General features: G+C 36.6%; 1 protein-coding gene across 1 annotated transcript in view; it reads right to left on the bottom strand.

The window, feature by feature from the left end:
- GARS1 (glycyl-tRNA synthetase 1) overlaps positions 1-15,371 on the bottom strand; it is a 39,152-nt gene that overhangs the window by 16,426 nt on the left and 7,355 nt on the right. The window contains exons 3-8 of the mRNA XM_073238648.1: positions 14,831-14,933; positions 13,550-13,691; positions 12,178-12,266; positions 11,728-11,804; positions 5,552-5,697; positions 3,745-3,894 (exon numbers count right to left, since the gene is read on the bottom strand). Of these exons, the coding sequence (XP_073094749.1) occupies positions 3,745-3,894; positions 5,552-5,697; positions 11,728-11,804; positions 12,178-12,266; positions 13,550-13,691; positions 14,831-14,933 (707 nt within the window). The remainder of the gene's footprint in view (positions 1-3,744; positions 3,895-5,551; positions 5,698-11,727; positions 11,805-12,177; positions 12,267-13,549; positions 13,692-14,830; positions 14,934-15,371) is intronic.

Here is a 15,371-nt window from a genome sequence, read left to right on the forward strand (position 1 = left end):
GAGAATATATTTGTTAAAGAACTCACACACCTCAACACCCAAAAAGCAAATAACCCTATTAAACAATGGGTGGAGGATATGAACAGACACTTCTCCAAAGAAGAAATTCAGATGGCCAACAGGCACATGAAAGATGCTCCACATCGCTAATTATCAGGGAAATGCAAATTAAAACCACAATGAGATATCACCTCACACTAGTTAGGATGGCCAACAGAGAAAAAAATAGAAACACAAATGTTGGCAAGGATGTGGAGAAAGGGGAACCCTTCTACACTGTTGGTGGGAATGTAAACTAGTTCAACCGTTGTGGAAAGCAGTATGCATGTTCCTCAAAAAACTCAAAATAGAAATACCATTTGACCTAGGAATTCCACTCTAGGAATTTACCCTAAGAATGCAGTAGCCCAGTTTCAAAAAGACATATGCACCCCTATGTTTATCGTAGCACTATTTACAATAGCCAAGAAATGTAGGCAACCTAAGTGTCCATCAGTAGATAAAGAAGATGTGGTATATGGAATGGAATATTATTCAGCCATAAGAAGAAAACAAATCCTACCATTTGCAACAACATGGATGGAGCTACAGGGTATTATGCTCAGTGAAATAAGCCAGGTGGAGAAAAATAAGTACCAAATGATTTCATTCTTCTGTGGAGCATAAGAACAAAGCAAAAACTGAAGGAACAAAACAGCAGCAGACTCGCAGAACCCAAGAATGGACTAACAGCTGCCAAAGGGAAAGGGACTGGGGAGGATGGGTGGGAAGGGAGGGAAAAGGGGAATAAGGGGCATTATAATTAGCACACATAATATGGGGTGGGGGCATGGGGAAGGCAGTATAGCAAAGAGAAGGCAAGTAGTGACTCTTACTATGCTTACATAGCATCTTACTATGCTGATGGATGTGACTGTAATGGGGTATGTGGTGGGGACTTGATAATGGGGGGAATCTAGTAACCACAATGTTGCTCATGTGATTGTATATTAATGATACCAAAAACAAACAAAAAGAAGATTGTAAAAAAAAACAAACACAGACATACACACTTACTAGTACCCTTTCATGGTTATCTCAGATGTTTTAGAAGTAATGAAAAATTGCTTAGTTGGTTCCTTAAAAAACATGAAATGCATTGCAAAAGAGCTCTGATTTAAACCTTTTGTATTTTAATAGTATCTCTTATTTGGTCCCGCAGCACCTATATCTTAATTCTTTCAACAACCATCAAACATCTGTGTGCACAGAAATATGAGAGAGACAGAGCAATATGATGTCTGTCTATACATAGCTTTTAACTGGGCCGACAGCCACAGAATATCCAAAAAGCCGAGCAGAACAAAATAAGGGCCTTGCCCAGAATCCCCAAATAATCTGCTGCTCAAGCCTTTCCATCTCTTCTATCAAGTAATCCTAGCTAACAGACAGGAGAGGGAAATCAACATGGTTTATTTTACCAGCTGTTTCTTGTCTTTCATCAGACTATACCTGGAACTGTGGAGAACTAAAATACATATAGGCCTAGAAGACAAAACCAGCCAATTAAAATTAAATTAAATTTAAAAAATTTCATATGAACCATCTAATACTCCCAACTTTAATAAAAGGAATGATAGCTATGCAAAGACTAATATAATACCCTGATAACTCTATGTCATCAAGAAGAAATTGTAACCCTAAACAAATCCTAAAGCCCTACCATGGAACGAAAACCAAAGGGATACTGACTCATGGAAGAATCAGTGGACTTCTAGTCAGGATCTTGCAGAGATACAGAACAAAACCAGCCACATCCAGACAGGATGCTTTGAGGTGAAAAGGACTAAGGAATAAAACGTCAGGAAGCACAAGGGTCTTGCACCAGTGAACTCCTGGGATCACTCCTCAGATCCCTCCTCAGCTCCAAGCTGGCTCCTATTTTCCACTTTTTATTCTATAGGCACCCCAACTTTTACCTTCTTCATCAGCCTTTATAATCTCTAATAGCTACTGTACATGATGTAAATCCTCCTTGTCTACTGGCTTTAGACAAGGCCAGTCTTTCACAGCTTCCTCGTGTTTTGAGTGCATGCTTGTAGATGCTCCAGGAAGAGGGGAAGCCAAACAACAAAAGGAAGAAAGATAAAAATCCCCAGAAGTTGGGAAATAAAACAGACTCAGATCTGACAAGTGTTTCATTGTTATAATGCCTGAAGTTCCTGACTGCATCTTCTTTCTGCATGAAGGGCCAGAGGGGTCCTTCCCACTCCATTTCTCTAAGTTGTGCAAGCCCTTTCCTCCAGGAAGTCTCCCCTTTCTAGATCCTGAGGCTGAAGAGACTGGAGGCCTGAAGACACAGTTTGGTCAGAACAGAGAGGCGTTTCCTCAGAGGGCCCGATGGGGACTAACAAGATGGGGCAGGGGTCTGGGGTGCTCTGATGTAGTCAGTGGCTGGAATGTGCTATGAATGAGGCCTGTGAGTATAGTGAGTAAGGAAAAAAGAGAGGAAATGGGTGGAGTGATGGGGCTGCAGAAAATACTTTTAGAGCCTAAGAAAGTTAAGTTTACCTATATATCATATTTTTTTATATGGAACTTAATACCCTAAGGGATAACAGTAAAAAAAAGTATAGAAATCACCAAAAGTGTAAGTCATAAACAGCCACATCATAGTAGATTCCCAAAGAAAAAAATTAACTGAAAAGCACTGGGGTGCCTTCCCACACATCCCTGGATACATCTGACACTGAAAGGTTATTAGAATAGAGGCAAATAAGTGTCCGAACTAGAGTATATAGGAATGTGTCTGCAAGATGGACTTTCTGTCATACAGGTCCCCAAATACCTGGAGGTACACCAACTGGCTACTGAAACACCCTCATGCCAACTCCAGTAATGTTATTCACCCTGGACAACAAAATGATCCTGCCACAACCATCACCCCATCCACACGTCTCCCTACACCCACAATGCCACCTCTCCCTACACCCCCATCCCCTCCTCTCCCTATACCCCCATTCCCACCTCCCTATACACCCATCCCCACTTCTCCCTATACCCCATCTCCACCTCTCCCTACACCCGCATCTCCACCTTTTCCTACACCCCCATCACCTCTCCCTACACCCCATCGCCACCTCTCTCTACACCATCGCCACCTCTCCCCATAACCCCATCCCCATCTCTCCCCATACCCCATCCCCACCTCTCCCTACAGCCCCATCCCCCTCTCCCCATCCCCCCATCCCTACCTCTCCCTACACCCTCATTCCCACCTCCCTACATTCCCAGCCCCACCTCTCCCTATACCCCAACCCCCACCTCTCCCTACACCCCAACCCCCACCTCTCTCTATACCCCCCCCCCCCCCCCTCCCTACACCCCAACCCCTACCTCTCCCTACACGTATATATATGTCACCACTGTCAGAAAATACCTTAGTTTAGAAACTCAGGATCTTGCCATTCCCAAAACATATGATGAATAAGGGGAAAAGATCATTTTGGAGAAGATGAGAATTGTAACCTATTCTCTACCCTCCCTCCTTCCCTTCAAGAAGTTCACTTTGGTCACTCAAGACTGCCTCTCATTCCAGAGATTACATTTGGAGATTACAAATGTAAAACATGCTTTTCTGGAGGACAAAAATGAATACATAATCATATAAGAATGTAGCAGAATTGTTTCAAATAGCAAGCTTACATTTCCAATTCAATGCCAAGGTCATTGCTAATTTTATTAGAATAATAATATGGGCAGTACCTGACTCTGATCAGTCCAGATCGAGGGGAGATCTCATTTCTAAAAGAGTTTCCAATTTGGGCAGCAGCAAAGGGCAACTTTCCTTGGTTGAACTCCAAAAGTCGTTTGAAATTCAGGAAAATACCCTGTGCAGTTTCTGGTCTCAAGTACCTATAAATTTAAGTCAGTCAGTCTTTTATAAAGAAAGATACAATGTTTTCCAACAAATCTGAAAGTCTAGATACAAATCCTAAAAAGTCCTAAATATACTATTTTCACACAAAGCTTTTTATGGGCCCTAAAACAATGTTTCAGAAATAGATGTTTCCCTTGGTAGCAAACATTCTCAAGCAAGTATTACAGAATGTATCAGGCAACTGGTACGGCAGTGCTACTGCTAAAATAGAATTTTATTATTCACTCCAGTGAGTCAGACACCACCTCTCTCATCATGTCACTAAAACCCTTTGACACTCTCCTGATTAATCATTTATATGGAGGCAGATGACAATTTTAGATTCTTCTGAAAATAAGACCTATGTCTAGTATAGTTCTGTTAAACCACGTATTAAAGCATGACCATGAAGCTAACAAGAAGCCCGTATGGGCTAATACTTAATATTGAAGCACACACATCATGACCATTACACCATGCCAAGCAATTTTTGCGGTTTTTTGACATAATTTTCTTCTTTGTGGCATTTTACATTTTCAGCCAGAGGCTTCTTCTGTATTTCTCTATGTTTTAAAGATAAAGCCAAGCAAATACACCATTATAGCTACTGTCCTGTATTAATTTTACAGAATATTCTAGGCAAATTATCAATTAAGAAAGTGTTCCCAAGAGCCTAATTCAAAATAAATAAATGTAATTCCCTAAAGTGGGATGATAGGTCAGAGGCTGTGGCCCATTTTATGACTCTCTGTATGTACTGCCAAAATACCTTTGGCCTCTTTCCACAAAATACCCCAAATCAATCCAGTGTCTTATTAAAATAATTCCAGTAATATATTCTATTACAATTACTTTTTATATACTTTAGTTTCTACTCCAGGAAACACAATCTAGCTTCATCCAACAAAAACCTATGCTCTCTTACCCTAAAATGAGAACATTAAGAAAAATATATGAAGCTATGAAATGAGTTACTTTGGCTACATTTGTTATGGACAAGGATTCTGGAAATACAGATTCTAGTTCTGGAATATATTGTAAACTGTTCACATTTTATTTACTCAGTCTGTGAAAACCATCTTTTAAATCAACAAACAAATCTATACTGTCCAATATGGTAGGCCAACAGTCACATGCCTATTTAAATGTAAGTTAATCAAATTAATTTTAAAATTCAGTCCTCAGAAGCACTAGCCCCATTTCAAGTACTGAATAGCCACATGTGGCTGGTGGCTGCCAAATTGGACAGCACACATTACGTAACATTCCTATCACTGCAGAAAGTTCTATTGGACAATGCTGACCTAGATTAAATGGGTTCTGGAGGCTCCTTCAGCAGGTAAGTTCAATGCCTTTTTAAATCATTCTTCAGCCATCTTTCCTGCCCTATGCAGCTGCAACTATAAGATGTGATGACCACAGACTTTTGTTTATGGCAAAAAAATCATCACATATACTTTAAAAAATTATATACAGAAAGAATTGGACAAAAGGAAAATTTAAGAATATGTCTGTCATTATTTCTCCTTAATATATTTATCTGTACATTTTACATATTACTTTTCAAAATTTTTCTTTCATGACTGATACTGACATTTACATTTTATTACAAATTTTTTTAAATGACATACATAAACAATAAGTGATACATACCCAGGCATGTTTCCTCCAGGCCCAATGAAGGTCTTGAACATTAAGTTAAAAGATACTGGAGGAGAAAGATCATTTCCAGTAATGGGGGATTTTACATTATAGTTCACAAAAAGATCTGCAAGTTCTTGTTGTCCATAGTTATCAAGCTAAAGAATATGTCAAGAAAATAATGAATGTGAAAGACTGAGAACAAACAAACATATTATAAAACCTCATCCATAATCAAAACCTTTCCAAAATAAGATCAGAATTAACCTAGCCTTCAAAATATCCACATTAAAACCATAACAAGTTTACACACTTCATTTACCGTCAGAGAAATGGAGTATCTTTCTGGGACTGACCCAAAACTCACACATTCATCATTTACAATGAAAATAGGGCAAAATACCTTTGTTCAACTATAAAGCTATACATTGGCAAGAATCTGAAATCATGTAAGTTTTTCTAAGTCGAATTTTACCACTATGTGCATATTTAAGAGTCAGATGCACTTACCTTTTAATAATTAGATGTGCTTTTAACTTTCCTTTCCCACTAGATAATAAGTTCCTCAAAGGCAGAAGTTGTGTCTTATTCATCTATGCATTTTCCAGTGTTCTGCACATACCATACCTCTAAAATGACAGGTGACCTCCAATTCAAGAATTTCAAGTGACTTTGACAAACCACCTAACAGTAAAGAATATCTAAAACTAAATCTAATAGAAACAAAATACTTAGATAAATCAACTCATGGCTGTAAGTACTAAAGCTTTTGAGTGAGAAAAACCTGGGTAAATCGCCCAACTCTACTATTTAAAGTTGTGCAACTCAAGATTAAGTTCTTTCCTAATTCTCTGAGTCTCAGTTTGCTTGTATGTAAAATAGGGAAACAGAATCTACCTCATTATGAAGGGCTAGTATGAAATTTAAATAAAGCATGTAAAGTATGTAGTATAGGGCCTGGCACACAGCACCTACTCGATTAAAAGGTGACTATTACAGTTTTTATTTGCTCCCTTCAAAAAGGCAACAGACATTTTTACTGCACAGAAAGGTAACACTCACACTAACTCCATATTCCCAATTTGAATGAACAATTAAAAAATTAAGCCCTCTAGGCTCTATTTCCACAGAAGTTCTATGGGAAATTGCTTAAAATATTGTATTCACATGATTACCCAGTAGATTAGATCAATGAGGAAACTGTTTCAGTGACTTCAAGAGAGGAACACCATAAACATAAGCTGGTCTCCCTGCTTGAGGAGAAAGTCACACATTTGAGGAGAGTTTTTTTCCCAGGCAATTCAAGAATATACAGTGGTTTTCAGTAGAAGACATAATGAAAAAAGCCAGGAAGGAAAGATTCTGAGGATACAGACAAGAATCAAACCCCTACGAAAGAAAATTTGGAAATATCCAACAAAATATTTGCTTGTACCTTTTCAGCAAGCAATCAAACTTCTAGGAATCTATCCCAAAAATACTGTAGCAAAAATACAAAAAGGTACAAAACAGCTTCAGAAGATTGGAGACTGACGAGAATTAGACTTGAGATGGATTAATGATTGTACATTGAGCATTGACCCCCCTATACTGAATTTTATTGTTGTTAACAACCATTTGATCAATAAATATGAGAGATGCCCTCTCAAAAAAAAAAAAAAAAGGTACAGAACAAGGCTACTTACTGCAGAACTATTTGTAATGGCAAAGATCAGAAAGACTATATCCATCAACAGGGGACTGCTTCTATAAATTAGTCCATCTATACAACAGAGAATGATGTAGCCGTAACTCTATACACTGTTCTGAAGACATCTCTGAGAGATTTCATAAAGCATGTTGAAGAGAAGCATGTATGAGGGCTAGAAAAGGGGGCATACAAATGCCTATGTCTTTTTTAAAATTCTGTAAAAGCAGCAACAAAAGGATTTGTAGTTCTTTTTTTTTTCAAGTTAAAAACTGGTTACTTACAGGGGTAGGAAGGAAATAGGGTGGAGGGAAGAGAGATAACTAGATCTATTAGAATTTACATTGTTTTGAAGATTTAACTTTGGAACTGTGAAAAATTTTACCATAACTGTAAAATAAACTTAAATTTCAAAAAATGAAACTAAAAATTCAAACTAAAACAAAATAATGGACTAGCTGCATATCTAGGTGGTAACTGAACTATTGAGAGAGAATGGCTCCAAGTGACAGCCCTTAAGTGATAGAGCTGGATGATTTACCCAGGTTTTTCTGACTCCAAAGCCTCAGTTCTATGGCCATGAGTCGATCTAAGTATTTGTTTCTATGAGATATTTTTTTTAGCTTTAAATATTCTTTACTATTAGATGGCTTGTTATAGTCATTTGCAATTCTTGAATTGGAGGTCATCTATCATTTTAGATGTATTTAGATATTTTAGAGAGTTTGGCATTGATCACTAAAGGAAGAGGCAAGCAGGAACTCACTGTACATTTTGAAGGATGCTGAGCAACCAACTAATTTAAAAAGGTTAAAAAAAAGGACAGGGAGGTAAGGATAGAAATCAAGCATTTAGCCTCACTTTTCCTTAAAAATAGTGCCTCCGAGAAATCAAATAGTTGATGAAGCAAGGTTTTTCTATATAGAAATATTGTAGCAAATAGAAAAGGAGTAACAATATGACAAAATCACCATATTGAAACCCCTAATCAATTAATGGATCTAGATAATGATGATCAGTGGATCTAGCTTGCAGAAGAGATAACCATGTATTATGCCCTTCCAACAGAAGTAAATTATACCACTTACTTAAAAATCCTGCCATAAATGTCTGATAAGGCCTTTAAAGCTGACTACCAGATTATAGGAAATATAGAAAAAGGAACATGTCAAAACACCACTAAAATGAAACACCAATTAGCCAAATCCAAACAGTTAAAAACCTGAAGGAACAAAATTTTTAAACAAATAAAAAAACCCAAAAAATTGGTAACATTTAAGACAACCAGGGAAATGTGAACATTGACTAAGTGATGAATTTAAAAATCATTAATATTTATGAAGGTAACAGCAGTGAGATTCATTTTTAAAGGAATTTTATCGTTTAGCACTCTATAATGAAATATTTACAGATGCAATAAAATAATGTTTGAGATGTGCTTCAAAAAAACTCAAAGGAAGAAGGCAAGGAAGTGAATAGGGAATAGATTCAATAAAATCTAATAGCATTAAAGAAGGTTGATCGGCACATAAGTATCTATTTTACTATTTTTTGTTTTTATGTTTTTAATCTTTCAAAATAAAAAGTTAAAAATGACTTTAAAAATGGGTACATGCAGAAAGGAGTCAACAAAAAAGGACAAAGAAATGAGAGATTAATTTTGAGCTGTTAAATCCACGTAACAGTAATAAAGCTTCAACAGGGGGTGAATGAGTGCCTTTCAAAGCAACTACCAAGCTTCATAAAGCTGAAAAGGAGTCATACACACTAACAGGTGTAGAAAATGCTACTATGTGCTACTGTGAATTCACCAGGGCCATTTCTGAGTTAGACCATGTCCCATTGGTGCCTACTTTTCACTGAAGATTATGTTGACAGTTGTATATATATCTGATATAGCAAATCAAAAAACAAACTGCTATCCTAGAACACTGATGTGAGATGAAAGAGAAAGTCAGTGCTCAAACTATAAATCATGACTTAACACATCAACTAATTACCTCCTCCTGCTTCTGACAACTGACTTGGAACTGAAAGAAACTATTTCGATCAAAGTCACATATATACAAAACCTTAGCAAGTCTAACACTGTGAATGGGAAACAGAGTAACTTAGCGGTAACCAGAAGCACTTTTCATTTCTTCTTTCTAATGAAAGGTATGCCTTTAGAAAAGGAAGGAAATGGGAAGTGAGTATGTGGCTATAATGGTGTCAAAACACAAGAACTGGTTTTTATAAACCAGGAGCAATTATACCAAAGTAATAAACTTCATGCAAAGGATAAAATATACTTCACAAGAACCAAAATTAATTGACAGATGAGTCATCAGCCAGATTAAGTAAGAAGATTTTTTTTTAAAAAGATCTTATAACAAGCTTTATTCTTGTGGTGGCAGGTGAAGCGCTAGAATTACATCTGCATCCAGCAAGTCCATGATCTGCCGTCTGCCTCCACCTTCACGCAGAGCACTGGGTGGAGGTCTTTATATACCAACACAAACAATAATGGCTCATTGCCAACACGTGGGTAAGCATGCACCTGCAAAACAGGCCAACTATTACATCATTACATATGTGCAGTGGGCAAATAGATTAGGGTCAGAAGAGCATCCTGGCCATGGCAACTTCCATTTTCCCTACATCCATCTACATGCCAAGAGTTTTGAATATTCTTTGCTCTAGAATTTGGTCTGTGACTGGTTTTATCAGGAAATCGGGTAACTGACTTTCAACATTTGAAGACAGTTATCCTTGTCCCTGTGGCTTCTCTTCTCCAAGCTAAACATCTCCATCTCCTTCACCTGACTCTCGCATCCAGACGCGGAGAAGAAGTATTTTACAAACATATTTAAAGACTGGGAGAACTCTTGCCTTCACTGCTATTTCTCCATGTTTCCCTTTCCCTCTCCTACCTCCAACTCCCACTTTCTGCATACCCTCTCTATTCAATTCCAGACTTGGGAGAGAAGGTAATGAATGAAGTTCCCTGTTTAGGCCTCAAAGCTTTCAGATGTATCCCAAGATAGAGCTCAGTGAGCTATGAGCTGTAGGTAGAATGGAGGGCTCCTCAGATTCTTTCACCATGATCTATTTCTGATCATTCTCTTCCAGAATAGGTTTACTGTTCTTCCTCACTTACTGAGAATACTATACTGGTTCTTTTTCCTTTAGACCAGTGGCCCACAATCTCCTGGAAAGCTTTTTTTTTTTAAATTCATTTTATTATCATTGATCTACAATTACATAAAGAACATTACAGTTCCTAGACTCCCCCCTTCACCAAGTCCCCACCCACAAACCCTATTACAGTCACTGTCCATTAGCATAGTAAGATGCTGTAGACTCACTACTTGTCTTCTCTGTGTTGCACATCCCTCCCTATGCTCCCCCCACATTATACATGCTAATTGTAAGGCCCCCTTTCTTTTTCCCCACCCTTATCCCTCCCTTCCCACCCCTCCTGCCCAGTCCCTTTCCCTCTGGTAACTGTTGGTCCATTCTTGGGTTCTGTGATTATGCTGCTGTTTTGTTCCTTCAGAAGATTTTTAATTTAAGTGAGGAAGAAGAAAATTTCTCAGCTAATGTTGGAAAGCTAGATATCAAAGATAAAACTGGCATGTTTAAAAAAAAAAAATTAGGGCAACCATGGAAAAGTATCCAGTAAATTCTCATGAGAAAAAAAGCAAAGAATGAGGGAGTCCTACATATAGCCTCACATACTTATATACCAATATAAAGAAAATATGTAAAAATACAACTAGTTTTTTTTTTTTTTTTTTTTTGCTGTTTTTTTTACCCAAGAAAGTTTTAAGAGGCAAGCCTTAGTGGACCTCATAATCAAACATAGTGTTGGAGAAATGTACTCTGCTTAAATGGATACAAGAGATGAGAAATCAGCGATATATACACACAGATATGTGCATCTTCTGAGGCAAAGAAGTGCAATCTTCATCATATCCTTCAAGTGGTCTGTGACCCCAAAAAAGGTAAGAGCTAGTTCTAATATAGAAGGTATTCCTGTACTTGCTAAAAGAATAGATTATCTCTATGGTCTCCATCTAAAATTTGTCAATTTAAATAGAAATTATAAAACTTTTAGTCTCCAGGAAAAGCATGGGCCTGCTCATCAGGTTCTAAGAATAACAGCATGTAGTCAGGGACAGCGCAACCAGAAACAGATCAAGTGGCTGATAAGACAATGCTCATAAAGATATCCGCCCCCAAATCTCCAGATCAACATTGCATGCCATTCATTATCCAGAAAACTGATTTCCAAGAAGAGAGAACAAATTTCATGCCTCTTTACACTTGCTAATTTTGCTAAAATAAAGGGTTAACTAGAGAAGAATACAAAAATGCAAAAAGAGATGCTATGAAGGATAGAAGGTAAACTCCGCTTCTTTACAATTGTGGCCAGGGTCAGCACAATGTGGAACAGTCATCAAATGCTGAAAGACAGCACCTCTCTTAGCTAATGTGGTAACATCTCTCAAGTACTCACCTGAGCCAAGACACTTTCCATCTCTGATTTCTTCTCAGCAGAACACTTCTTATCAGACATTAATTTCTGTAAATGAGCTACAAGAACAGCATTGATACATGTCAACTTCAACTGATTGGAAAAAGGGCAAAGCACTTCTGAGTTTCAATGCTCATCAGGTAAAAAATGAAACCAAGGATAACATTCTTAATTTATGTGAATCCGCAGTTGGTTTTACAGGGAAAGTCATGATACTGTCTTCATTCTTTTGTTAACTGAGAATTTCTAATTATCTATATATAACTTCTTTTTTCAAAATAAGGGACTTGATCTGTATCTTTAACATCTGTGTACTTTATTCTGTCCGACATGTCCCCAAAAAACTTTTAATTGAAAAAATGAGAAAAATTTATCTAAACCTTTTGATCAATCCTACTTGAAAGGATATTTATCTGAGATGAGGAATCATACCTTTTAATAGATGGTCAGCACGAAAACACTCTCCATTTTTTACATCTTTCACCATGAAGTCAGCAAATTTGTCTACATGGCCAGAGGTCCTAGGTTAACAAATGCCAAGCCAATTTGTCATTTCCATACAGATCAGCACATAGAATCCCCCTTCTACATATTTCTTACTAGTGTTTATATCTGTATATCTGAAAGATGGAAGCTCCCACATCTATAATGATGTATCCATGATAGATAATAATGTATGCCAGAGAAAATTCTCCCTCAAATCTATTTCCACCCTCTCTCCAAGTTCTTTCTTCCCATAGGAAAAAAGGTATCAACTAGATTATATTTTTTCACAAGTTGTTATAAAGTCTATGCTACTTTACAGAATCAATTAATCCATGCCTAGCCCGTTATTAATAATAATCTACGCAAAGGCCAAAATCATAGGGAATTTGAATAGGCAAGAATTTGTGATAACCAATATAGACAATGAACCCTAATAGAAGTTTTTTGGCACTGAAATCTGCACAGACACTGGTATTATCTCTACACAGCTCCTATTAGTGAAGCAAATAGCTAAAGAATAGGTTGTCCCAATAATTTAGATACATCATCAGGAATTCACCTTGTCTTAATTGGCTGAAATTATTAAGAGAGAGACAAATGGATACAAACAGTGAAAAGTAGTTCTTTCCCAGGCAGGTAGTTCTTTAAATGCAGGAAGTGATGAGTTATAAAATGGTTAAGAATTCCTCTTTCATGATTTTGAAGCAGAGAAATTCTGCTCTGCTTTCAACAATGCTGGTAGGATAATCTAAATTTTGGCTGAAAGTTCAACATAAAGAGTAGTATTTGATTTTAAATATATACACATCATTGCCCAGAGTATCTACGAACTTATACTAAGGAAGTAATCAGAGATATACCAAAAATTCATTTATCAGGATGTTCTGGGCAGTCAAAATCAGAAAGAACTTAAATGCTTACAATATTGCACTGGCTAAACAAATTACAGCACACCCACAAAACAGAATACTATGCAGTCACTAAAAATGCTTTAGAAGAATATTTAATGGCATAAGTTAATATTCATTTACATTACATGAAAAAAAAGGAGTGTGCTGCCAACACTGATATATATATCAATGTCAATCAATTGATACCAATAAATATATATCCATTTATATATGTACTTAAGAGAAGAAAAAGACAGGGAAGATATATATAAGAATTTTATCATAGCCATCTAGGGACAGCAGTTGTGTATTTTCTTAGTTCTTTACTTCGAGATTTTCACAATAAATGTTAAGTAGTTTTTATAATCAGAAAAAGTTACTTAAGTATGCATATTAAAGGATTTCAGGCCTCAAAGTAGAAATCTTACTTTAAAACAGGTTCAGGGGTGAGCATGGTACAATCAATCTCCAGAATTTGTTCCTCTTGGATAAAGTGCTGTCTCCAAGTCTGAATAATATTGTTCTTCAAAGCACATCCTACTGGCCCAAAATCATACAGACCACTAACACCTATAAAATATGAATGAGGAAAATGTGCACTTTACCTTGTCACTCTGAACAAAAGAAGGAAAGCAGACATGAGAAACTGTTAAGGCTTCACATATTCCCTAATAATGTATTAGTCAACAATTCAAATCCCTCAACACTGAAGAGCCTTACTTCTAGCTAGCTGACAGAAGTAAAATTAAAAAGCTCTTACTCCATTTACTATTTCCATATTAAGAATTTTCTAGGAGGATAGCAAAAAACTATAAGCAAAAGAAGTTCCTCTATACAGAAGAAACAGAATGAAAAAGAAGATTGTAGTTTTCTGTCATAGAAATCAGAAAATTATTTGTTGCATTAGCTGATAATAATGATCTAAAATTTTAGCATCCAATTCTCTAATTTATTTTTGGGTATATAAGCCACTGTTTGAATCTCAAGAAGTCAAACATTTAGAGATCTACTTAGCCAAACATGAATTCAGTTTCCCTGATAAAGTATTAAAAGTAGTATTGTTGCAATGATCTCGGTTGACTATGAAAAATATACCATTCTATCTTCAGTCAGTGAATTGTATTTGCCTCCATATCTTCATACAGCATTCAGAAAGATGCAAAGATTTATTTATATACCTATGAAGAATGTTTTCACCTGGCAATTGCCATAAAGAACAATCTAGGGGCTCTGTTTTATCACCGCCCTCATGTGGAGGTGCATGGTACAGCTGGCCAGTGTAACAATGGTCTACTGTTCCACAAGTCTCCATTGCAATTTTAAGAAAAGTCTATTTGCTACGTACATATATATGGATACATTAAATGCTTAAACCCTAACCCCCAACAACTTTCCTATGTCATGTTGGGAAAAAGCAATCTTCAAGAATAAGTAAGGTGGAAGGAAATACAAACAGATGTTACACCAAATGGCCACCTCTGAACAAATGAAAGCAACCTTTAAAAAGTATCTATATAAGAATGAGGCAATTCAAATGTTTATTATGTGAGAGGTTATTATGAATAACTGAAGGTATTCAGTTTTTTATGACCTGCCCTCTGCTTTATGTGACCTGATACAATTATACCTCAACTGGCCAGCCACATTTATGATTTGAGACCATTATTAAAGTAACTAACAATACAATTGTTCTATCATTAATCTCCTACCTCCATAAATAGCAAATGCTTGATCATAGAAAAACCTCCTCTTCAGAGTATCTTCCATTTTTGCTCTGTCTACAATGTCATCTTTGGGCTGTAGTGCTAACTCCTGTAAGGGATTTTTAAACAGAAAACATGTAATTAGACGGGTGAGTGGGAATATGAATTTAGATATGTGAATTTACTTTATTCCACAACAAAATTCAATATAAACTTTATCAGACAAGATTTTGATACCTTTGAAAAAACAGAAACCTTAGGGGTTCTTTGCCTTTTGAGTTACAGAAAAGACTTTTACTTATTTAGGAAAGTATATGCTCATTTCCAAGACTACAACACTAAGCTGATTTATATGCAGATACTGATAAGCAATAGCTGAATTTTTAGTGGATCACTGTAGCAAAATAGTGACTTAAAACTTCAAACTATGTCAGTTTTGTGATGGGGGATCTACAACATGTTTGCAAGATTTGGGAACAGGTATCAAGTGGATAGATATTCTCCTTAGAAGAAAAAAAAATTTTAAACTCAAAACCATTACTTCCAG

This window comes from Manis javanica, chromosome 6 (assembly GCF_040802235.1).
Source record: "Manis javanica isolate MJ-LG chromosome 6, MJ_LKY, whole genome shotgun sequence".
Taxonomy (NCBI): Eukaryota; Metazoa; Chordata; class Mammalia; order Pholidota; family Manidae; genus Manis; species Manis javanica.